Source organism: Sceloporus occidentalis, unplaced genomic scaffold (assembly GCF_023333645.1).
Source record: "Sceloporus occidentalis isolate IW3139 unplaced genomic scaffold, rSceOcc1.0.p SCAF_5, whole genome shotgun sequence".
In the NCBI taxonomy this organism is placed as follows: Eukaryota; Metazoa; Chordata; class Lepidosauria; order Squamata; family Phrynosomatidae; genus Sceloporus; species Sceloporus occidentalis.
The window spans coordinates 155,634,311-155,658,260 of NW_028316985.1; the positions used below are offsets into that span (position 1 = coordinate 155,634,311).

The window sequence follows — 23,950 nt, forward strand, 5'->3', positions numbered from 1 at the left end:
AATCCAAATTTATGTTCTAACTGCAGAAGGGAAAGAAATCGAAAGATTCTGTGCCTGAGCCCAAGAAGAAATTGACCACACAGCAAAACAGGAGATGTTGGTAATCATAGATGACTGAACACAAAATTAGGAAACAGAGCAAAACCATCATAGGAATTTGGCCCAGGATCAAGAAATGGAGCAGGAGAGTGACTGACTTTTGCAAAGCCACCTGTTTGTTATGAACACATTCTTCAGGCAACCAAAGATGCAACTGTATAGATGGACATCACCTGATGGCCAATATGGAAATCAGACAGTCTGCGTAATTTGAAACAGAAGATAGAAAAACCCAATCTCTTTGCAAAAACAAGACCAGAAGCAGATTGTGGCACAGATCAAGAAATACTAACATCAAAATACAACCTGAATAGCATCCCTTTAGAATGTAAAGATAATATATATAAAAAAGAGATTTGCACTATTAAGCCTAATTGACTGGGAGCCAGAAGAATTCTGGACTAAAGACAGACAAATATGCGAAAAGACAACTTCTCAAGCCAAAAAGAAAGAAAAGCTGATCTTTGTTTACACAATAAATAAATGTATTTTAAAAAGAGTTGTAATTAAATCTTAAACCTGTACAGGCTTGAAGTGTATATTCATTTTAAAGCTAGCTCTCCTCCATTTCCTGTCTCACATTGCCAAAATTGATGTGTGCATGCAAATAAAATCTTAGAAGCTCAAAGATGCTTTTAGCAGGTCCCTTATAAAAATGTACTTAACTTTAAGCCTGAGATCTTTAAACATCTTTTCTAATGACCTACATATTAGCTCATACACCCCAGAAGCTTTTATTATTATTACCTAGCTGAGTGGTGAAAATCACAAGAGACATGTGGCATTTTAAAGTGTAACATGGGCACGGCCGTCCCATCACTAAATTCTCTCATAGTTGCCTTGGAAAGCACCACAATCTCTCTTTCACCCACAGCAGCCAAGCTGGACCTTTCAGAGTCCCCTGTATATTAGCAGCACCTGGCTGAGGATCTAAAACAACCCAGCTTTGCCCAGCTGCAAGTGTGTATCTTTGCAGTATGTATTTGCAGGTAGGAGAGAGAAAGAAGAGAGCCCCTGCGGTGAAGAGGCCTTCTGGTTTTTGGATCCTGGCTCAGCCATGGAAACCCACTGGGTGACTTTGGGGCAAGTCACACTCTCAGCCTCAGAGGATGGTCATGACAAACCTCCTCTGAACAAACCTTGCCAGGAAAACCCCATGATAGGTTCCCCTCAGGGTATCTACAAGTCGGAAATGACTTGAAAGTGCACAGTAGCAATGACTCTGGAGGCTAGAGTTTGAATCTTGCCTCGGCCATGGAAACCCACTGGATGACCTTGGGGCAAGTCACACTCTCTCAGCCTCAGAGGATGGCCATGGCAAATCCTCTCTGAACAAGCCTTGCCAAGAAAACCCCATGCTAGGTTCCCCTTACTTAGGAAACAACTTGAAGGCACACACAACAATAAATGGCTCTAGACACCAGAGTTGGACTCCCAGCTTGGCCATGAATCCTTTGAGTGACCTTGGGCAAGTCACACTCTCTCAGCCTCCTCAGGGGAAGGCAGTGGCAAAACCTTTTTGAACAAAACTTGCCAAGAACAAAACCCCAGGATAGGTGCACCACCTTAGGCTTGCCATAAGTCAGAAAACGAAGGCACACAACACACACACATACACAAAGAGAGAAAGGTTTTCTCTCAGGTTATTTTCCCTCTGTGGTCCAAAACACACTGCAGAAATAATTCACTTTTAGACCGCTTTAACAGTTGTGGCTCAATGCTAGGTAAATCTGGGAACTGTCATTTTGTGAGACATTTAGCCGCCTTTCTGTCAGAGAGAGAGCAGTGGTGCGAGACAAACTAAAACAAAGGACAGTACTTGCCCATAGAGAATCATTGGGGAATACTTGCCCATAGAGAATCATTGGGGAATACTTGCCCATAGAGAATCATTGGGGAATACTTGCCCATAGAGAATGGGCAAGCATTCCCCATGATCCTCTATGGGCAAGTATTCCCCAATGGTTCTCTATGAGCAAGTGATCCCCATGATTCTCTATGGACAAGTGATCCCCATGATCCTTTATGGGCAAGCATTCCCCATGATCCTCTATGGGCAAGTATTCCCCAATGGTTCTTTATGGGCAAGTAATCCCCATGACTCTTTATATGGGCAAGGATTCTCCAAGGATTGTCTCTGGGGCAAGTATGGTTTTCCCTGTGGGCAAGTACTGTCCTGGTTTTAGTACGTCCCTTCTGGTGCCACAATCCCCAGGATTCCCTAGCACTGAGCCAAAGGCAGCCTCAGACTGGATGGTTTCTGCAGTGTGTTTCACCACATGCAACCAGGGTACTTAAACCGGATCCTTTCTACAGTGTGTGAATGATCCTTTCTGCGATGTGTGGTTTGGGCTGGTTGTGGTGGTGGCTGCCCACTCCCCCCCTCCACACACACACACCCATCTCCCTCTCCCTCCCTCTTGCTCTCTGTGGGAAATGAGCCTCTCTTTAGCAAAGGAGAGATGCTGAGAAGGACAGAGAGGAGGGAGGCAGCAGCAGCAGCAGCAAGAGCAGCAGCAGCGATGCCTTTCCCTCCCTCGCCTCCCCTTCTTTGAGAGGACCCTCCAGTGGGCACCTTCCCCTTTCCTCTGGGATTGGGGGGCACCAGATGCCATCCCCATCCCCACCCGCTGGCAAAGGCAGAGGAGCTGGCTCAGCCGCCATCCTTTCCTAGAGGAGGAGGAGGAGGAGGAGGAGGAGGGCAGCCAGCTCCTGGCCATTCAAGGGGTCAGTCTGAGGGGACTTCTCCACCAAGATGTCCAGCAAGGGCAGGAAAAGGAGCCAGGGGCAGCAAGGCAGAGTGACCTTCCCTCCTCAGCTCCAGAAGCAGAAGGGAGCCCAGCAAGAAGAGGAAGAAGGAGAGGAGGAAGAGGAGGAGGAGGAGGAGGAGGAGGAGGAGGAAGGTGATGGCCAAGGGCAGCCCCAGCCCCACTGGGGTTGGAGGGGGGTCAATGGCGGGCTGGAGCCCCCTCAGCCCCAGGCAGTGAGGACCCACCGGGAGCTGTCTGGCTGCTACCCGCCTTCGCCCATCTTAGGCACCATGTAAGTCTCTCCTGGAGGGATGGATGGGGGACCCTCCTGCCTTGGAGCTGGCCTTGAGGGGCTTCCTGGGCACCAAGGCTTTGGGGGGCTTCTCTGGAGGGAGTTTTGTGGGAAGGGAGCTGGGAAAGTTTTGGGGCTTCTTCCCCCCCCCCCCCTTGGAGTGTGGGGGATGCTTAGCTTTCCTTTGGGGGAAAGTGAGGACCTGCTTTTACATCCCTCTAAAAGGAGATGTGTGGAAGGCATCTCCTCAGGCTGCATCCACACTGCAGGAATGTCCCGCTTTGACACCTGGGTTTTTTACATGCTATGGAATTCTGGGAACTAGATTCGTTTGTTGTGGCACCACAAAAGGTTTGGGGATTCCAAAATGGACATTCCAGAATGGAGGACGATTCCTGGGGAAAGAAAGAAAAGTGGGCATCTGGTCACCCTGCTTGGCACAGTGTGATGGGAATATTTCTGGGAATTGTAGTTCAAACGACCCACAAACGACACTTCCCAGAATTCCATGGCACTGAGTCTGGACAGTGAAAGCAGTGTCAAACCCAGGGTGGCCAGATGGCATCACTGCAAAGGAGGACAAGGCAGCGGGACTGACTCAGTCATGCATGATGTGGTTCTTGGACCAAATCAAAGTATCAATTTAAAGATAGCTTTAAAATGCATGCTCCAGAGTCATGCTCAAAATGGAGGACGTTTTGGAATTCCTCCTGGACAGAAGGGTGAAATGGAGGACATGTTCTGGGGGGTGGGGTGGGTGGGCATCTGGTTACCCTGCTTGGTTCACTGCTATGGATTCTGGGAATTGTAGTTCAAATGACCGTTCCCAGGATTCCATAGCATTGAGCCAGGGGAGTTAAAGCGGTGTCAAACCGGAGTATTTCTGCAGTGCAGATGCAGTCTTACTAGCAGGGTGGAGATTCACACTGAGGTACACACACACACACACACACACACTAATAAGCAAGAGAGAGAATAGGTCAGTGGACTTTTTCTTTTTAAAGGAGCAGTCAGAAATCAAAAGTGTTACTTTTTAATTTCATAATTGGGTGTCATTGGTTCTAAAAGCCATAATCCCTAGTCAGTTTGCTGGAGTAGAAATTGGTAGGAATCAGTCAACAGAATTATTATTATTATTATTATTATTATTATTATTGTATTTGTATCTCGCTCTCCCCAATTAGGACCAAAAGTGGCGTACAATTTAAAAGCACAGTACAGTTAAAAATGTACAAAAGTGACCATTCAAGTAAAATTAAACTATTACAGCATTAAAACTGATCACTTGATAAATGAAAGAGAATAATTAAAAAAGACTTTGGCTATTAACTTGAACCATATGTGTGTGTGTGTGTGTGTGTGTGTGTGTGTATATATATATTGGTTCTCCCACTTTGCACAAACAGGGTGTGTCTGTACTAGCAGCACTTCTGTTCCACATTGGTTTTCTTCTGTATTTCCTGTAGATGTATGCTTTTCTTCTTGTACCAGAATTTCTGACTTCTTTTAATTATATTCATAATTGGCAGCCAGTTCAGCTCTCTTTCACCTCTCCCCCTCGGCCACCCCAGTTTGCTGCATTGTAAGTATGTTCATAAAGGGTGGATCACACAGTAGCTGGCCTTAGGGATTAGAAGGTGAAATTGGCAACATGTTCTGATGAATGGGTTCAGATGCACTGCAGGAAGATAAAAGGAGGAAAAAGTCTTGATCACGAAGGAGAAAATGTGGGGCAAACACCATTCATAAGGAGAGTGCAAGGTTTAAGGTGCTTCCAAATGGTCTTTCTCCATGGTAAGCTGGCAAAAGGAGCACCAAATAACTCTCTCAAAAGAAAGAATGTTGTTAAAAGTGAAGTTCCACCATCCCACCCTGAACACACCTGATCTTGTCTAATTTTCTAAGGTAAGGAGGGCCAGGCCTGGTTAGGATTGGTTTCTCAGTGGGAATATGATATCACAGGCTGCATCTACACTGCAGAAATAATCCACTTTGACACCACTTTAACTGCCATGGCTCAGTGCTATGGAATCGTGGGAATTATAGTTTGGTGAGACATTCAGCCTTCCCTGTCAAGGGTGCACTGGTGCGCCACCAAACTACTGGAAGTTAAAGTGGTGTCAAACGATTATTTCTGCAGTGCGGATGCTACTTTTGTTGGGTTAGGAAAGAAACCTCCCTAAAATACTGGGAGACTGAGATGACAGTACTGGGTGAGATGAAGTAAAGGTCTGATTCAGTGTAAGGCAGCTTCCTACATTCCTAGAATATACAGTTATAAAACAAATACTGTAAAAAGATGGACGTAACTGTGTTGGTTATTTTAGTGCTATGGACCTTCTGATTCATCTGGTCAAGCTCTACTAAGCAGGGATCCAGAGAAGGACTGCCATGTTCTTTGGACTAGCTCTGATTGATGGCTTGGCTCTCTCACTGACACCATTCTCTACCAGGGCTGCTGGACTAAAGGAAGGCATGTCTCTTATTAATGAATGACAACAAGGATATTTGGGAAATGGAACACTGAACAGGAACAAAGAGTTGCAGAGGTGTGATTTCCTATAAATAATAGTGAATAGTGAAAAATTGTTGGTCTGATCTGGAGGCAGTCTCATAAACACAGATGTAAGCAATGAGAAAAGTGAAGGGTGTAACTAAGGGAATTGTGAATGCAGAAAATGAGAGCTGAAATGAGGTGGTTGGAAGAGGTTGTTTGGTGTGGTAAAAACTGGATTTGTGTTTCACCAAAGTTGATGTGAAGCTGGAAAAATATTGAGGTCACAGCTGGCTGGCATGTAGTAAAAGCAGGTGGCAGGCTTAATTAGAGTCAGGGCTTACTGAAGCTTGGGACTCAATAATGGGAAAGACACAATGCCTTTCTTTTCACTGCTGTGTAACCACAACTAGATCCCATATATCTTGAATTTCATGTCAGAAGAAGCGACTTTTGGGGGAGTTGTAAGAAATTAGCTACTGGTAGTCTTTTCTTAATGGACAAGGTGGGAACTATGCATCTCTACTCCGAAGTAAGTTTTACTCTCAGGTAATTGGGTAAAGTTCTGCAGGCTAACTTTGTGGAACATTCCTTACTTTTTTTTAGTTTGTCTTCATTTTGCCAAGCAGAAATTACAAGGCAGTGTGTTTTTTTTTGTTTTTTTTAAAAAAAGCTTCATGTACCATTTTTAAAAACCCTACAATTTCCCCAGGGATAACAGGGAGAAGGATTCTCTAGCACCCCCTGCTGCATGTCCTTCATTGTTTCATAAAACATTTTCCCCAAATCAATCATTTATGCTTCTTTGCCTATTGAAAAAATTCAGAGGTCGGACTTAGACCTGGGAGCATTTTGGGTAATTTCTTTGTGGTGCCAGGAGCTCAGTTCCATAGCTGAGCTTTTTTTAAAAAAAACCTTAAGTGTGTTTCATGTTTTGTTTTATTTTTTATTCTTTTTTTAAAAAAATATTCTAATTAGAGGTTTTACTCATACTTGCATTAAATAAACATAAAATCATAATAAAAATGTGGCAAGTAAGAAGATTCTCCCTTTTTTCCCATTCAGTTTTGATACAGTTTATTGAAATGTGAGTCAGTGGCTCTGTCTAGCATGTTTTAATATCCTGCTGAATACATTTAATTGACATTGAAAACATTTATTTAATAGAAACAGATGAGTCAGGGGTGTTTCTTTCAGACCACCAGAATAGATGCTGAGAAGCTCCAGTTTCTGAGTCAGTTCAGGTCTTGAGAGTGAATACATTAAGGTTGTTCTTTTGCCAGCAAAAAAATAAATGGGTTAGTTTTCTTCCAGACCTATTTTGCGTTTTCATGTGGCCAGATGCATTTGTCAAAGTCAAGAATGTCAGTTTCACAAAGAAAAGGTGAAGAGACGGGATCTAAAAGTGGATTCTAATTTATAAGCTTAACTGTTGCCAATGGAACAGTGCTTCTTATTTTTATTTTTTTAAACTAGCAGTCTCTTCATAGCTTTTATCAGTCCTAAGAATAGGTAGAAAGGTAGCTAGATGTTTATGTTTTTAGATCTTTGTCATCTCCTACCCAAAAGATTGACAGGACTTACAATTATTTAGAGGCTTTTCATATGGCAAGTCCCTCTCCCTCCATCATGAAAATGACACTCCTTTGAATCACTGAGTACAATATTCAAGTCCATCATATTGTGCCATATTGAAGCACAGTATCAGTAGGCTTTCCCTTTTGCTATGAGGATGTATGTGATATTTATCACCTTTCCTCTACTACTTGCATGTATGAAGTGATCAGAATATTATTCTTAAATTATGCCAATACAAAATTACTTGTATTACTTTCAACATTTATTTCCTTCTTGCTTTCATCCATTTATTTCAAATGTATTTTAAAAACCTATGGAATGCCCATAGGTAGTATAGATAAGTGAGAGAAGGTTTTCTACATGCTCACAATCCTTTTCTACCTTGCTGCTGTTCTGTAAGAGAGGGGAAGTACCCACAATGTACCTAATTCCTTTTAATGCTTCTCCCTCCAGCATTATTTATCTATATCCTTCCTTTTTCTCAGCCCCAATATTCAAGATGGCTTACTAACATTAAAACAGATAGAAGTTAAAATGTGTATAACTTAAAACCATACAAAAGTTAAAGAATAATTAAACCATCAGTAGAACTGAACACTTTTAAAAAAGGTTATCCATACTAATACTGCATATTAGTAAAAGCCCTTTCCCCATTGGACTGCATGATAGGCTCAATTCCAGAAGGCGAGGCAAGTCCATTTTACTATCTATTATAGGAGTCTGATACTCCAGTGAGAAGAAAAGGCAATGCAATTGTGTGGGTAATTATTAGCCTATTAGCCTCCAACTCACACAAACATTTCTTGCTTTGTGTGCTGGTAACACTGGAACACAGCTAGCTTGTAAAAATTATATCAGTTATACCCACTGTAGCATCAGTGTTGACTGATCATTAACTTGGTGGCACACACAACCATCATTTACTGCCTGGTTGTCACCCAGGATGGTATTGTTGATCTCATTTCCATTTTTTTCTGATTTGGTACAGGTTTGCCTAAATTCTGATATACTAGGGATGTAGCTATTGTGGGGCGTGGCGGGTATAAAAATGAGGTTGTTGTCCCTCTGAATTAGAATACTCTTCCCCATCATTCACAGTCCCCAGGTTTCTAGCATTGCAGAGAGATTCCAGTTTATCACATGGGACAAATCCCGTACAGAAACTAAATTTAAAGGGAAAACAACCCACATTTACATGTTGTTTTTCAGATGACATTTGGGGTTAACCCAGACAGAAAGTTGAAAAAATCCACATTTGTGGTATGTTTTTCAGACAACGTTTGCGTGAAAGAGAAATAAAACGAAAATAACATGAATGCAGAGGCATCAAAACCAGCTCCTTTTTATTTTCACTAAATTCTGAAAGTACAAAGGAGCTTTCCGTTCTGATCATTTTCTTGTTATTTCTCTTTCATGCCAATATATCTGACAAACAACACCCGGATTTTAAAATCCCGTTTCTGCACGGGATTTTACCAATTCACCCTCCGTGTGACAAACTCCATTGACACTGAAAATTGTTCACACACCTAGAGCATTTATATTTGCTGTCTTCCAATTCCCTTGGTAACTTTGCCTGGCCCTTTTCTTTGGATGCCTAAACTGTATTTCTATATGTTCAACTGAAGTTCTAAGTTATTATAATGCTAGAAATTGGAAGACTGAAGGAAAATTTCATTGTGAGGGCAGAATTCTTATTTGCGAGAGCAGCGCTCTCATTTTGTACCCCCCACCCATAACTACACTGTTGTGGTCCAGGGATTCAATATGATTTTAAAGTTTTAAATTGTTTCAAAGTTTTATACTTTAAATTGCTTTGGGGCTATTTCTATTCTGAAAGATGATTTGGAAACAATTACATTTTTATTAAGGCTAGATACTAACGATATATTTAAAACATGTTGTCTCATATGGGAAGATACAGATTTTATTGGAAGACTTTTCCATTTGTCATAGTTGTATGTAGATCGGTATCATGCTTTCTTGAAGCTCTCAGGATCTGGGTGCAGTGATTCAGTCAACCAATTATAGGTTTCTAACACTGTACCTTTAATGTTTGCTTGGGAATTTTGTATTAATATTTCACACTTAGAGGATGGTGAACCGGTGTTTTTTATATCCGCTCAGGAGAGAAAGTGAGGCACTTAATGTATTCTCAGGGGATGGAAAATATTGATGTACAGTATGTGCGTGTGTACGGAGACATTGAGATTGGGATATGTGTGTGTTGTGTGTGTGTGTAGTTCAAGATGATGTAACACGGTGGGATAAAGAATGTGTTAGGCCATGTGGGGGGGACCCATGAGGCAGTAAAACAGAGTAAATATTCTGATAAATATGTGTAAGGTTGTAGTCTGAGTCAGAAAGACATCCAGCTTGTATACTCAGAAACTTGGCAATAGTAGTTGTACAGCTAAGCCTGGTGGTGCTTTTTATCAGGTCAAAGTATTTGTTCATATAGCCCAGTGTTGTCCATTCTGACTGGTAGCAACTCTCCATAGTCTCAGATGACAGCTACCTAATCATTTCAGCTAGAAATGCCAGGGATTAAATCTAGGATGTTCTGCATACTAAATATGCAGTGAGCTGTGGTCTGTCCTTACTTTATCTGGTCATTTTATAACCCTAGAACCCTGAATATCCTCTCCATGTAGTGTCTGCATGTTTTCTGTACACAGTGAAATACTGAATATTTGAATCCATTTATATCCTTTAATACAGTGGCACCTTTACTGATTTAACCACATTAATTATGGTCCATTTTAGAGACCAATAATACTATGTAGTTTTACAAGAACTGCACTGGCTTTCAAGCCCAATTTGACATGCTGGTTTTGACTAATAAAACTAAACTGATTGGGACAAGGTTATTTGAAAGATTACCTGCTGCCTGAAATCTAAGATCAACTAAAATCATCAGCTGAGGCCATGTTACGTATCACAGGACTTTCTCTGTAGCAGCACCATGACTTTTGAACTCCCTCCTATGGTTGGTCAGGCTGGCTCCATCCCTTCTGGGTTTCCAGCTAGCACTAAAGACATGTCGTTTTTGTTTTTGTTGTTGTTGTTGTTCTTGAAATTAGGCATGTCTGCTGTGGTTGCTTTTTAAAACTATTTGCTTAGTTTAGAATTATTCTTAAAGAGGAGTTTGGACTTTTTATTGAGTTTTTGATTGGTAGCTTAATGTTTTTAAAGTGTTTTTTTTAATTATGCAAGGCAAATGCAATGAATGAATGAATGAATGAATGGTAAATACTCATGTGAACCCAAAAACTGAAGTAGGAAGGTTGTTAGCCAAATCTCAGTTGTTTGACATACCATACATCAGAGCTCGGAAACATCAGTTTTAGGCTACCAATTCTAGTTAACATGGACACTGGGTGTTGTATTCCAAAAAGTAATTTTTCCAGGCTTTGCTTTGTATATGGGGTTGTGGGTTTAATTACTAGCATTTTCAATTAAAACGCTCTTACACAGCAGGTGATGGTACTCATGGTTATGGTACTTGCCTGAAGAGATTAGATTATTGAATTTCTCTACTTCCAGAGAGAAATTGGTTCTATACACTTTAGTGCAATGGTTCTCAAACTTTTTCAGGATACCGACCCCTTTCCTCTTGGATGACAATGCTAGTGCCCCCCACTCCATGCCTATTTCTTGGTATTAGGTCCACTGTTCTACTGGAGGGGAGGGGAGAAGTGAGAAAGTATCCTAAGCAAGAGAAGCGGCTGCTTTTCGGTAATTTTGCAAATAAAGTAAATGAAATTCTGCTTGCCATGCAACCCCACTGGGTAACCCTGGGCAGGTCACACTCTCCCAGTCACAGGGGAAGGCAATGGCAAACTCCCTCTGAAGAAAATTTTTCAAGAAAACTCCTTGGGGTCACTATGAGCCAAAACAACTTGAAAGCACACAACAATTGCTGCTAGCAAGCCCAAGTTCCAAAGGGAACCTGGAACCCCACAAGTTTGTATTTGGGGGAAGGAAGGTGAGGCTGGGGAGTGGCCTGGGAAAGAGGGAGGTCCCTGTAGAGAAGGAACAGAACACTATTGTCCAAATGCGGTGCCTGGACAAGAGGGCAAGCAGGCTGGCAAGCTCAGCAGGATTTCCACCTGAGGAAGGAAGGGCTGCCTGGATAGCCCATGCCAAGAAATGTCCCTGCAGCTGCCCTCCTCCTCCATCTCCTCCAGGTGTTCCATGTAAAAATTTGCTATCATGGAGCTCAGAGGGCTTCCCATGACTACCCCATCTCTTTGCTCATAGAATCCATTGTCCCACTGGAAGTAGCTTATGGTGAGGCAGTGTTCAAAGACTTCAGCCTGAGACTTTCACAGTTTTTCAGCAGCAATGGCAACTCTACTTGCAACTCCCATCCCCGCAATTCCCTGCCACCCCCTTTACCCTCCTTAGCACCCCTGCTGCTCTTTTTCCCCTCAGTGCCCCCGGGCTTTCCAACACCCCCAGGGAACACAACTGCTCACTTTGGGAACCACTGCTTTAGTGCATGGGGCAGATAAGCACAGCCACTTCATGAAGTGATGGCAGTTGTGCCGTACAATTTCATATTGGATGCAGTGATCATTGTGTGTTGGCTCCATGCCCATTCAGTGTTGTGGGATCTGCACTACACTCCAGCTCTCAGCTATGGGATCCAAATAGAATTACCAATTAGTTCAGTTGCTCTCCTGGGATCTGCATGCTTCCTGAGCTATGTTTATGTTGGGTCATTCTGCCACACTTTGCTGATGCTTTTAGAGATACTGAGGAACTAGTAAATAATAACTTATTCTCTGTGCTGGAGCAGCCAGAAGGGAGCATGTAAAACCTGTTTAAGAATTAACTATTAATGTGGTGATGTAGAATAGTATAGGTGCCAAAAGCCTGATGTGCAGCTAGAAATCCTCAATGAAAATTTGGTCCTCTTGCAATCATGCATCTGTCTCTAAACCCTAATATTCCATCTGTGGCATGATAATACTGATGTGCTTGACAAAAGTTGTTGTAAATCTTTCTGAGATAATTATGTGAAGTTTTTACATAGAGTTTGTTGCATAGATTCTAGAGAATTATATATATTAATTGTGCCAGGGGTGTATTTTTTTTAAACTGTGTGTTTAATAGAATCATAGAGCTCATTCACACTTACATTTTTGCACTGAAGATATTCCAATAATAACAACAACAACAACAACAACAACAACTTTATTATGGCCATTTGGCCAGCACAGATATTCCAATTGTGTCATCAATGCGACACCGAATAGAAGTTCCAACTATGTTTGCCACGATTGAAGCTGCCCGTGGCAATTTAACCCAATTCATGTTCACATTTCCCTTTGGATCGATTCAAAATGAATTCTCCATCTCAAATGTGCTCAACTGTTGCCAGTTTTTTTTAAATGTCAATCAAATGACGTGCATATTCGTCACTCTGTTTTGGTGACGCAATCCCCAGTTGCAGCCACACAAAAGCAACAGTGTGCAGAAACTGTCAGATTATTTAAAAAACAAATCCACGTGTCATCATGTTCCCAAAAGAACCCCATCCCTGACTTTGTTCAACATTAAACTGCATTCCCCTGTTGTATTCCCTGGGAAGCAGCCTGGGATCTTTAATTTTTAAAGGGCTGAGGGAAGCTGTCTGGGATCTTTAAACCCCATGCTAGAGTGGCTATAGGGTCACCATAACGTCTGCCCCTCCTGTGCATATAACTCCTCCCTCCTGAGTGTTCTAAATGGCATTGACAGCATGTTCCTGTTGGTGGCTCCCTAAACAAAAGATGCTTTTGAAACGAAGCGGTAAGTGCCTTGGATTCAAAAGCACTGGTTCAAATGGGTCTTGCACCAGCCACCCTGGAAATCAAATCGGAGACAATTGGAGCGAGTACGAATGACCCCCCCTTAAAACCAATTTCCAGACCAGTTTATATTGTACTGTGAATGAGGCCATAGAATTATAGAGTTGGAAGAGACCTCAAGGGCCACCAAGTCCAATCCCCTGCCATGCAGGAATACACAATCAAAGCATCCCCGACAGATGGCCATATAACATGTACATTTTACACATATTGATCACAGCAATCTGAATGGATCAGAATATGAATCTAATGTGAATTACGTAGAGGGGTCCTAAGAGTCCTGTGGGATGAATAGTGCCAGGATCTTATTAAGTCTGAATCTTTCTGTAAGGGACCTCTGCATGTTGGAGACTGCTTACTACAGTGTTTCCCCCTCTCTTTTTTTACAGGCTATCTCATTTTGGCAACCTTTGCTAAACAACAGCGTATGTGATGTTGGCAAGTGTGTTCCTGGTGCTCAGTTAAATGAGCCTAACGGGACGAGCTAAACCAATAAGGCAATGGTTTTCAACCTTCCTAATGCCACGACCTTTAATACAATTTCTCATGTTGTGGTGACCCCCAACCATAAAATTGCAGTGTCTCAGTTCCTAAGACCATAGTAAATAATGTGTTTTCCAATGGTCTTAGGCGACCCCTGTGAAAGGGTTGTTCGACCCCGAAAGGAGTCACGACCTACAGGTTGAGAACCACTGCAATAGGGCATTAGAGACCATGGGACTGTGATCATGTATGGTTTGAATTATTGGAATGTTCTCTGCCCTTCTGGGCACGACTATAAAGTATCATTCTATGAAACCTATGTGAATCTCCCCAAGAAAAAGTTAAGGAGATTCATATGAGCAGTCTTCATCATGTAGTACATTGCCTTTGCTATGCCTTGGGACCAATAACCATACCTTTGTTACAAAGTAAGTGCTTTCCTCTTGAATTGGTTTTAATTTTCAGCTTAAACACTCAGTAGTTTGCATCACTTACTGACAAAGTACGTGTGGCAAAAGGTACTACTAAATCCTGTACTAATTAACTTGTGATTAAAGCCCTGCTGATTATAATGTATGGTGATATCCTTGCATGTTTAGAAAAGTGATAGTGGCAGTGCTGGGCTGTAAATGAACTATTGCCAGACTGGAAACATTTTATAGAAAGTTGACTGGAAAAAATTACTTATTTGTTTTATTAGAATGCTAAACGGCAATGAGAATTCTACAGCATAGTCCTGTGCAGTAAGACTATAACCTGGCATCAGTCCCAGCGAGACCTCACTTGCCAGCATTATGATGGTTTTATTAATTTATTAATTTAAATAAAAGGTTTCTAGGCCATCTTTCAGCTGAACTAGAAAGTGGTTTCCCCAAAGGCTTCTTATGAGTGATTAATTATCCTGCAATGACAAGTCTTTTAACTTGTTTTCAGAATTACATGTATTTGCATCATCAGGGTATGAATCTGTCACTGGAACAAGTTTAAATAGTAATAAATGCCTGTGAATCTGGGGCTTTTCGGTATTCACCTGCCATCTCATGGTTATGCTGTTCACTGGGAAAGTAGGGAGATAATATAAGGTCTGATACTAGAGCTTGGAAGTTCTGCTTTTTTGGACTGCTGCTCCAAAAACTCTCCAGCAAGGTTGTGAGTTGTAATTAAAAAAAAAAAAAAAAAGGGGGGGGGAGTTTCCAAGATCTGAATGATACGTATTTCCTGTTTTGCCCATCATTGGTCCCCCCCATGTGTATGTTTGTAACAAATCAACAATATACAACAGAACTGAAGCAAAGACGTGTTGAGTCAGACTAATGGTAGATCATTCTTCTGACTTCATAAAAGGCAACTTTTTATGTTCTTAAAATTGTATCTAGCACTTTATCCTGCTTACTGGTGGCCAGATATCTGTGGGAAACCTGTGTGCCATGGATGAGCACAGTACAGTGGACCCTTGTTATACGCTGGGGTTTGGTTCCAAGATTCCTCCATGTATAACAAAAACCATGGATGCTCAAGTCCCGTTGAATATAATGACATAGCAAAATGGTGTCCCTTATAAAAAATGGAAAATCAAGGTTTGATATTTGAAATTTATACTTTTGTATAACCATGTATGCTTGAATCTCTGTATAAAAATCCATGTATAAGAAGGGCTGACTGTAGTACTCTCCTACTGTTGTTCTCCAGTGACCGGCATTCAAAAATATCCTGCCTATTATTTTGGAGGAAGCAGTCATTGATTTTCACTGCCAATACAGTAGCTGGTAGCACTGGAAGGCCAAAGATAGTTTATACCCCTATTAGTATTAAAGGGCTAGATAAATTGAGGAGCAGGTGGTATAAGTGGGGAATAAAGGATTTTGCTATATCTTTCATCTGATGAGCAAGAATAAACATTGTCTTAGGAAAGTCTTCAATAGAAAGACAGTTATCAGATAAACATATTCTCTGTAATTTATATCTGACCTTAGACCATTGGCTAATGCAATTGTAACCTGATTGAGGTCTTGCAAGTAAAGGTATTAGACAGTATCTTAGTGCCCACCACCAAGTTGTACATTCCACTGATAAAACACCAGCAGCAAGCAGCAAAACTGTTGATGATATGCAACTTGTCACACAGAGCAGTTATAGAAAAATTATTTGTTCTGGGGCTGGAGAGAAGACCAGAATCCAAACTAGAACACCAGACAATAGTTTTGGCCATACCTTGACCTGGAATACCCTGAGTGCAGCATAAATAAACTGTCCTCTTTTAGTGTAAAAGAAAGAGACTATAGCTTTAGCACTTTAGCAACATCTTTCAACCAACCTAAATGAAATCAGGGGTGGCCCAAGATATTGTTCTGCCTGAAGAAAAGGATATAATATACAGAAGTTGATTGGACTGACTGTTTAATAATACATCAATGGTGCTGACAGGATAACATCTCCACTGTAAGTGGCAAGCCAGTGTAGAAGCCCTGGGGCTCTTTCACACTATATGGTTATAGCATTATATTCATGGCTGAATCCTGAGATTTGCAGTTTATAGAGGGGCATTTAGAATTCTCTTCCAGAGAGCTCTAGTGCCTAACCAAGCTACAAATTCCATAGCATAAAGCTATAGTAGTTAGTGGAATCATAGAGCTATAATTGCGTAGTATGAAAGTGCCCTAGGGCACGCTCTGCAGCAGACACAGCTCTATCCTTCAAAAGCAGGTGTTGGCTCAGGAGAAACTACTGTTGCTGCTGCCCCCTATATCTGTTGCCAGGGGTGATTGCCTCACTCTTTATGTTAGGTTTGTCCTTGTTAGACACCTCTGAAAGATGTGCTATTCAGCCTACTACAGATGGGAACATTCAGGAAGTATTTTTCAGTGAAATCTGTCAAATAAGTGTATTAGATCCTTTCTTTTGACAGAGAGCTTTGGATACTCAAAACTTAATTATTTTAAAGCATATTTGCAAGAAATGTTCTTCCAACGTTTGTAATCTGCACTCTTTTTTCGTCTTTTAAAAAAATTGTTGAACAGAAATGTCATTGTGGTAAACCGTGCCAGCCATGATTCTCATAGCAGAATATCTTATGCTATACATGAATCTGTTAGTGTTTGCAACCATACCTTCGTTTGCTTATCTGTTGATTTTTGACTTGACAATATATGACAGCTTCAGAATTGTTTTTGTTGCAGATGCCCTAAGGTGATGGCTTTCCATGCTCTCACTTTAAAATGGCAAAGAAGAACTGGGAAAATAATTAATAAGCATTTAGCTCCCTAAAACAATGGGAACGGAGGACTGTATCCAATAAATAAATGCATCAAACATCATGGCACCATTTTAGTTCTCTTGATTATAGTAGGAAAGTGAAGTGTTCCCCTTTTGAAATAAATAGTGTTGGTTAGATGATGTCCCTTCCCTGCTGCACCCTAATCTGCCCATTCAACAAGGTCTTCAACCCTTTGCATAGCAGTTTCAGAGTAGGCGGGTGCTGTCATGGACAGAGGAAATGCGGAAGTCTCCCTTAATCAAAGTAAGCATGCTTAAGTATATTTAAAAGGATGGTGTCTTTTAAATTTTGAGTTTTGCATGCTCTTCCTTTTAAAAGCTTAATCCATTTCTTCTACTTCAACATGTAAGGTAGAAATGAAAGCCTGTGGCTTGCAAAAGTTTTCTGCAAGGTCTTATACATAGGTCATACTGTTCTCCTCTTCTGCACTAGACATGGACCCTTGGAGTAAACCCCATCATCATCATCATTTGACAGCCACAGGCTAGCAGAAAATGCTTTCAAATCTGTTAAAAACTGGAGTGGCTAAAGTAAAAGTAACTCATAATTAAGATTAACTGTTTAGTATATAGCCTCCTCACCAATATTTCCTTATGGATAAAATTTGGTTTTTATTCTATAATGTGGGTGGACAGTTGTATCCCCCAGATGTCTTTGATCTACAACTTTTGATCCACAGTTGCTCACCCCTGTATTTAGAAATTTTGGTTGAAAGGAAGATCCTGTTACATGAAAATATTTTAAACATGTGTGCATATGTGGTGTGTCTGTGTGCATCATGTTTCCAGTATTTCATGTTTGTTTCATAATAACTGATTAAATATATGCTAATACAACAAATAGGTGCAACAAATATTGGAAGCTAGACAACTTGCAGGCTTGGTATGCTGTGTATGCTTGATATGCCGTATAGTGTGTATGCTGATCTTCTGGAAAATGATACTACTTTTGATTAAAAATAGGATTTCTTTTGGTTCAAGATAATAAAGTAATTTTGTTAGTCTACTCTTTAAATGCTGTTGATGAAATAAATCTAGAGCTTATATTTTATTGAAAATGTAGTGGAAGATTTTTTTCAGAAAAGTTTATTAGAATCTGAACGTGCACTAAAACAAGAATGAAAGCACTGCTGCTTGCAGAAGGAGGCTGTTCAATTTTATTCATCCCCCCATTCTGTTAGAATGAGCCATCTATCTCATATTATTCTGGGGGGTCTTTCAGATCTCTGAAACAGACTTATGTAGGATGTAGGGAAGAAGAGGGAAGTAATGGAACTATTGCAGAAACTAAGACCCAAAGCATTCTTTACTTTAACTCATGTGGCGATGGTGTAAAAATCAGACAGACACTGAAATCTGTGGGCCTCAGGTTGGATCACACAAAGTACATAATTGCACCTATTCAAGAAGACACAGGAAAAGGAAAGAATTTCAGCAGTGATGTGGGAACATTCGGTGTTATAGGCAGATCATATGCCTGATTAATTTCCTGATATTTTAGGCAATGGCTTTATCCAGCTTTACTTCCTTTACTAGGCATCAGAGCATAAGCATTTTAAGTATATTCTCTGGGGATCCTTCAAGATAGGGCATATTGACAGCACTAAAGGGCTTGTGCATTAAACTGGCAAAGTGGGAAATGGAAGAAGTGACCTTTCACAAACTAAGCATATAGAAAACTGTAGTGGATATTGCTATGGTGGGTGTATAATCTGCCTGATTTTGTAACAGAATCATTATGGTGTTGATATATGGCAGGGGAAGAGCTTGGAAAATGCACTTCTTTGACTGCAGCTTCTAGAATTCCAAGTTGGTGTCTGTGCTGGCTGGAGATTCTGGAGTTATAATACCAAAGTAAAGGGGGATAGTAAACTTCTTGCCCTTCATATATTTTGAACTATAACACATTAGACATGCTTGTTTGTTATTCTGGGATCTGAAATCCAAAACGCTTGGAGTGCCAAAGGCTCTACAAGGTATGAAAGCACTGAAATCTCTTTCAGTGAAAATACTCTTTCAGTTGAAAATATTCCAGTTTGGTTGTTTCTCTTCATTAGGTCCATTGATGGAAGTCCTTCTTTGAGACGTATGACTGTGATGAGAGAAAAAGGGAGACGACAAGCAATTAGAGGCCCAGCCTTTATGTTTAACGAGAGGGGCACAAGCCTCACAGCAGAGGAAGAGCGCTTCCTGGATGCAGCAGAGTATGGGAACATCCCTGTGGTGCGCAAAATGTTGGAGGAGTCAAAAACATTGAATGTAAACTGTGTTGACTACATGGGTCAAAATGCCTTGCAGCTTGCAGTGGGCAATGAACATTTGGAAGTGACAGAACTTCTGTTAAAGAAGGAGAATTTGGCACGGATTGGAGATGCCCTGCTGCTTGCCATCAGCAAAGGGTATGTCCGAATAGTGGAAGCAATCTTGAATCACCCTGGATTTGCAGCAAGCAAGCGGCTGACTTTGAGCCCCTGCGAGCAGGAACTTCAGGATGATGATTTCTATTCTTATGATGAAGATGGCACCCGCTTCTCCCCAGACATCACCCCCATCATTTTAGCTGCTCATTGTCAAAAGTATGAGGTGGTGCATATGCTCTTAATGAAAGGTGCGAGGATAGAAAGACCTCATGATTATTTTTGCAAATGCAACGATTGCACTGAGAAACAAAAGGTTGATTCTTTTAGTCATTCCAGGTCAAGGATAAATGCATATAAGGGATTGGCAAGTCCTGCCTACCTGTCCTTATCTAGCGAAGATCCTGTTCTCACTGCTCTAGAACTTAGTAATGAGCTTGCTAAACTGGCTAATATTGAAAAAGAATTCAAGGTAAGATTTCTCTTTTCATACCTATTCTGTCTGTTGTATCTTTGGCTTTTGTGGATTCAGCCACAATAATTGCCCTGCACTTTTATCTGTTCTTGTTGATTTTGCTGCTGCGATGCCTGGATCTTATAACAAGTACTAATTTTAAAAAAATGAAAATACTTCAGTACTTAAAAAGTATGGGGTATAATCAGAAAAATGCATTATCTCCCTGGAATAGATAAAAACAGGCTCATTCACTCTATGAGAAAATAATGGTTTTTACTGAAGCGCATTCAATTGAAATAATGTTATCTGAGTCATTAGAAAAATCATTCAGTTTTTGAGCTCTAGGTCTTAAATGAACATTCTTGTTTCTATTCACACCTTCTGAATGCTGTTGTTTACAGGTTATGAAGGCTGCATGCATTTGTCCTTTTTGTATCAGAAGAACACTTTGCTCATTCATCTTCCAGAAATTTACTGGCAGCCAGCTGTTAAAATCTGCACTGATGTTCTCTTCCTTTGTGTTTCTTGATTATTGGCATTATAATGTTACAGAATGGTGGGGTTGCTTTTTTGTTTTGTTTTCCCCAGATTTTTCACTAGCCAGGCTCTGAAAAACTTTACTCAGTTCTGCCCATCTATGCTGTTTAAATTCTGTATAGTACCACGTAAAAGTTACAAAGACTAGACCTATCCTGGTAAGAATTTCTATATGAAAGAAACTGGGTCAGAGGAAACAGGTGTTAAACAAAATCAGTTCTACGATGGCACTTTTATCAAGCTGTAGCAAACATTTTAATGGGGTCTTTCTGGGTCAATGTTGGCTTCTGCTTCTTTAATTAAGTTTTCCCAAAATTATGGTGAAGAAGCAGAAACTACATTAATCCATGAAGCTTGTTCGAAGACTGAAGAGCAGCAAAGAAAGATTAATGTGTCGGTACATGTGGGAATGGGGACGGGGACGGGTTAATGGTGATGGTGCATGGCAGGGATGGGATCCATGTGACCCAACAGATGATGTTGGAGTGAATTTCTTGTCATTGGTTATGCTGACTTGGGTTGATGGGAGCAGCTGTCTTACAACATCTGGAGTACCTCATGTTTCCTTTCACAGATGCATATAGCAAAGGATTACTGTAGTACTTAGAGTCAATCAGTGGTGTTATGGAGGGAAAGGTCACAAGGTTGAAGAATTAAGACCATTTGATAGTAGGGATTATTATATTATCTGACATTCGCCCTCTAGTTCTCTGTTCCATTTGTGCAATTGTGAAATTGAAATAGTTCAAGATTTTCCATACCATGATTCAGTCATTAATCAGAATGGAGACTGCAATCAAGAAATCAGAAAAAGACTAGGACATCAAAGAGCAGCTGTAAAGGGACTAAATAAAATCCTGAAATGTAAAGATATATAATAGAATACTGAACTTACGGTTGTCCATGCTGTCATATTTCCCACTACAATGTATGGTTGTGAAAGCTGGACAGTGAAGAAAGCTGGTAGAAAGAAAATCAACTCATTTGAAATGTGGTGCTGGAGAGGAGTTTTACGGATCCCATGGACTGCTAAAAAGACCCAAAAAAGGGGTTGGGGTTTGGGATTGGGGTCGAAGAGCAAATCAAGCCCGAACTCTTCCTAGAAGCCAAATTTGTTAGTGCTGGGGAAAAACCGAGTCCACACGCAGAAGACTGCCAGCTAGGAAGACAAACACTACTGCTGAGTCTGGAAGTATCACATCTCCTGAGGTTCTTCCGAAGAGGCTTTTAATCTTAGTTGCAGCAAATATTTACAGTCACAGTACAGCAATATTTACACAAACCCGCATAATGTTCCACCATCAACCAACATCCACACCACAACATTGTGTACGGGAACAGGAACATTCACCCTTATATCCACAAACACAGCTAGGATTCTGATCCAAATCCCTGCTAGTGTTTGATCAGCTTTTTGTCATGTAGCCACAATGACAGTGCCGTTCGGAACTGCTACAACTCATCTCCATGCTTAAGTCGCATCAGCTTCCTCTGAGTCAGCATTTCCTCTTTAACCCATTGCATGCACCTGAGACACTTTACACAGCCTGAGGAAAAAATATATTGATGATGATGAAACAGAGCCTGTTGTACTTTGGCCATATCATGAGAAAACATGACTCAAGTCACTTGAAAAAACAATAATGCTTGCTAAGGTGGAAGGCAGTTTAAAAAAAAGAGGAAAAGTGCATTCCAGATGGATAGACTCGATCAAGTAGCCATTCCCTTGAGTATGCAGTGTTGTTGGTGACTTGGAGGTCTCTCATTCATGGGGCTGTCATAAGTTGAAGTTGACTTGAGAACAGTTAACAACAACAATATATTATTGTGTGCTATTCTTCTTGTAATGCAAAGTATTTGACAGTGGCTTAGTCTTGAACTGACAGTCAAAGTCCATTAATACAGGGGGCCCTGGTATTTGCTGGGGGTTTGTTCTAACACCTTTCAAGGTTATCAAAATCCATGGATGCTCAAGTCTCATATACAATGGTGTAGTAAAATGGTGTCCCTTATGTATAGTGGCAAAATCAAGGTTTGCTTTTTGGAATTAATTTTGTTTTCAAGCCTTGGCTAGTTGAATATATGGATACAGAATCCTGGATGCAGGATACAAACGATCTGCTCTTGATGGAGCAAAAAACTGGATTAACACAACTGCCTGTTTTTCTGGACTCACTTTGAGAGCATGGCTTTGAGCTGTCATGAAGAGGATTAGCACTTCAAAATTTGTAACCACTCCACTAGATGTAATGTAAAGTCTAAGTGTTGAATATTTTGGAAGTTGGTTCCCCTGTTAAAAACAGTTTTTTTCAGGTGAAAAAATGTCCACTTTGAGTGGAGCTGTGCATTAAAACAACCCCACAACCTTGCCCCCCTACCCTCCAATTTTAAATGAGAAAAGCAAAGTGAAAACCCACAGAGATATAACCACAAGTGACACATCGTCACATTTTGTCTGAAAATGCACAACTGCTGTCTGCTGCTGGAGCAAAAATTGTTCTTTGCTACAGTTCGACCCACCTGTTTTAATCTGGTGTCAAACTGAAGCCAACTTTGGTACCACTCAGACCTCCCCTTTTTTTGCTCCTATTTGTAGGACAATCCTTCAAATATAGAGGTCTCAACTTTTAGGCCCTTGAATGTTATCACCAGCACCTTGAACACAGACAGGCATATATTAGGAGCAATTTAGAACAAAGCCATGTGTTTCCTATTAGGGAGGTATGGACAACTGCAGTAGGATGCAATTCCACCTCCCATTCCTGTGGGCAATAGGTGGCTAAAATATGAGACAGGGAGTTTCTTCTGATTTTCATTCCCTGTATTTCCTGTTTGTTTTCAGTTGGATTTTTAGGGTAAGATGGGTTGTAAATAAAGTCTAAACTGCTATGTTCTGGGGTGTTTTGAGGGCTTTGGGGTGGTTTTAATGCCTTCTAAATGGGTGCTTTTGGACTTCAGAAGGGTTGTAAAACCTGAGTGGGGAGGGCTACATAAAGCCTCCTAGTTGCACTTGCCCTGTTCTTGCTTCAAGGTGTCCCTGCCAGCTATCTAGCTGCCCCATACACACCCTTCGTTGTTAACTGCCCTCAAGTCGGCTTCAACTCATGGTGACCCTGTGAATGAGACATCTCCATTCCTTCCTATCATCAGCCACTCTGCTTAGGTCCTGCAGGCTCAGACCTGTGGCTTCCCTGATTGAGTCTGCCCATCTGACATATGGTCTTCCTCTCTTTCTGCTTCCCTCTACCTTGCCTAGCATTGTAGTCTTCTCTTAGCAGTTATGTCTTCTCATGATGTGACCAAAGTATGACAGCCTCAGTTTTATCATCCTTGCTTCCAGAGAGAGTTCAGGTTTGATCTGTTCTAACAACATCCAGTTGTTTGTCTTTTTGGACATACATGGCATCATCAGCACTTTTCTCCAACGCCACATTTCAAATGAGTTTATTTTCTTTCTGTCATCTTTCTTCACTGTCCAGCTCTCTCATCTGTACATGGTTATTGGGAATACAGTGTATTGGATGATTTTAACTTTAGTGATCAGTTGTATATCTTTACACTTTAGGCTCTTGTCCAGTTCCTCCATTGCTTCCCATTCTTATTCGTCTTCTTATTTCTTCACTGCAGTCTCAATTTGAACAATGTTTGATACTAGGTACGGAAAGTTTTTAGCTGTTTCAATTTTCTCATTATCTAGGTTAAATTTATGTAGATCCTCTGTGGTCATTATAATTGTTTTCTTTATGTTCAGCAGTAATCCTGCTTTAGCACT

The 23,950-nt window shown here is 40.9% G+C and overlaps 1 protein-coding gene across 2 annotated transcripts in view; it reads left to right on the plus strand.

Annotated features, from left to right (window-relative positions):
- The first annotated feature begins 2,787 nt into the window (after positions 1 to 2,787).
- Positions 2,788 to 23,950, plus strand: part of TRPC3 (transient receptor potential cation channel subfamily C member 3) — a 64,715-nt gene continuing 43,552 nt past the window's right edge. Inside the window, exons 1-2 of one of the 2 annotated variants that reach the window (XM_089525860.1) lie at positions 2,788 to 3,141; positions 18,885 to 19,656. In XM_089525860.1, the coding sequence (XP_089381986.1) occupies positions 2,855 to 3,141; positions 18,885 to 19,656 (1,059 nt within the window). In that variant the 5' untranslated portion in view covers positions 2,788 to 2,854. The remainder of the gene's footprint in view (positions 3,142 to 18,884; positions 19,657 to 23,950) is intronic. The other variant, XM_089525861.1, reaches the window with a different exon arrangement.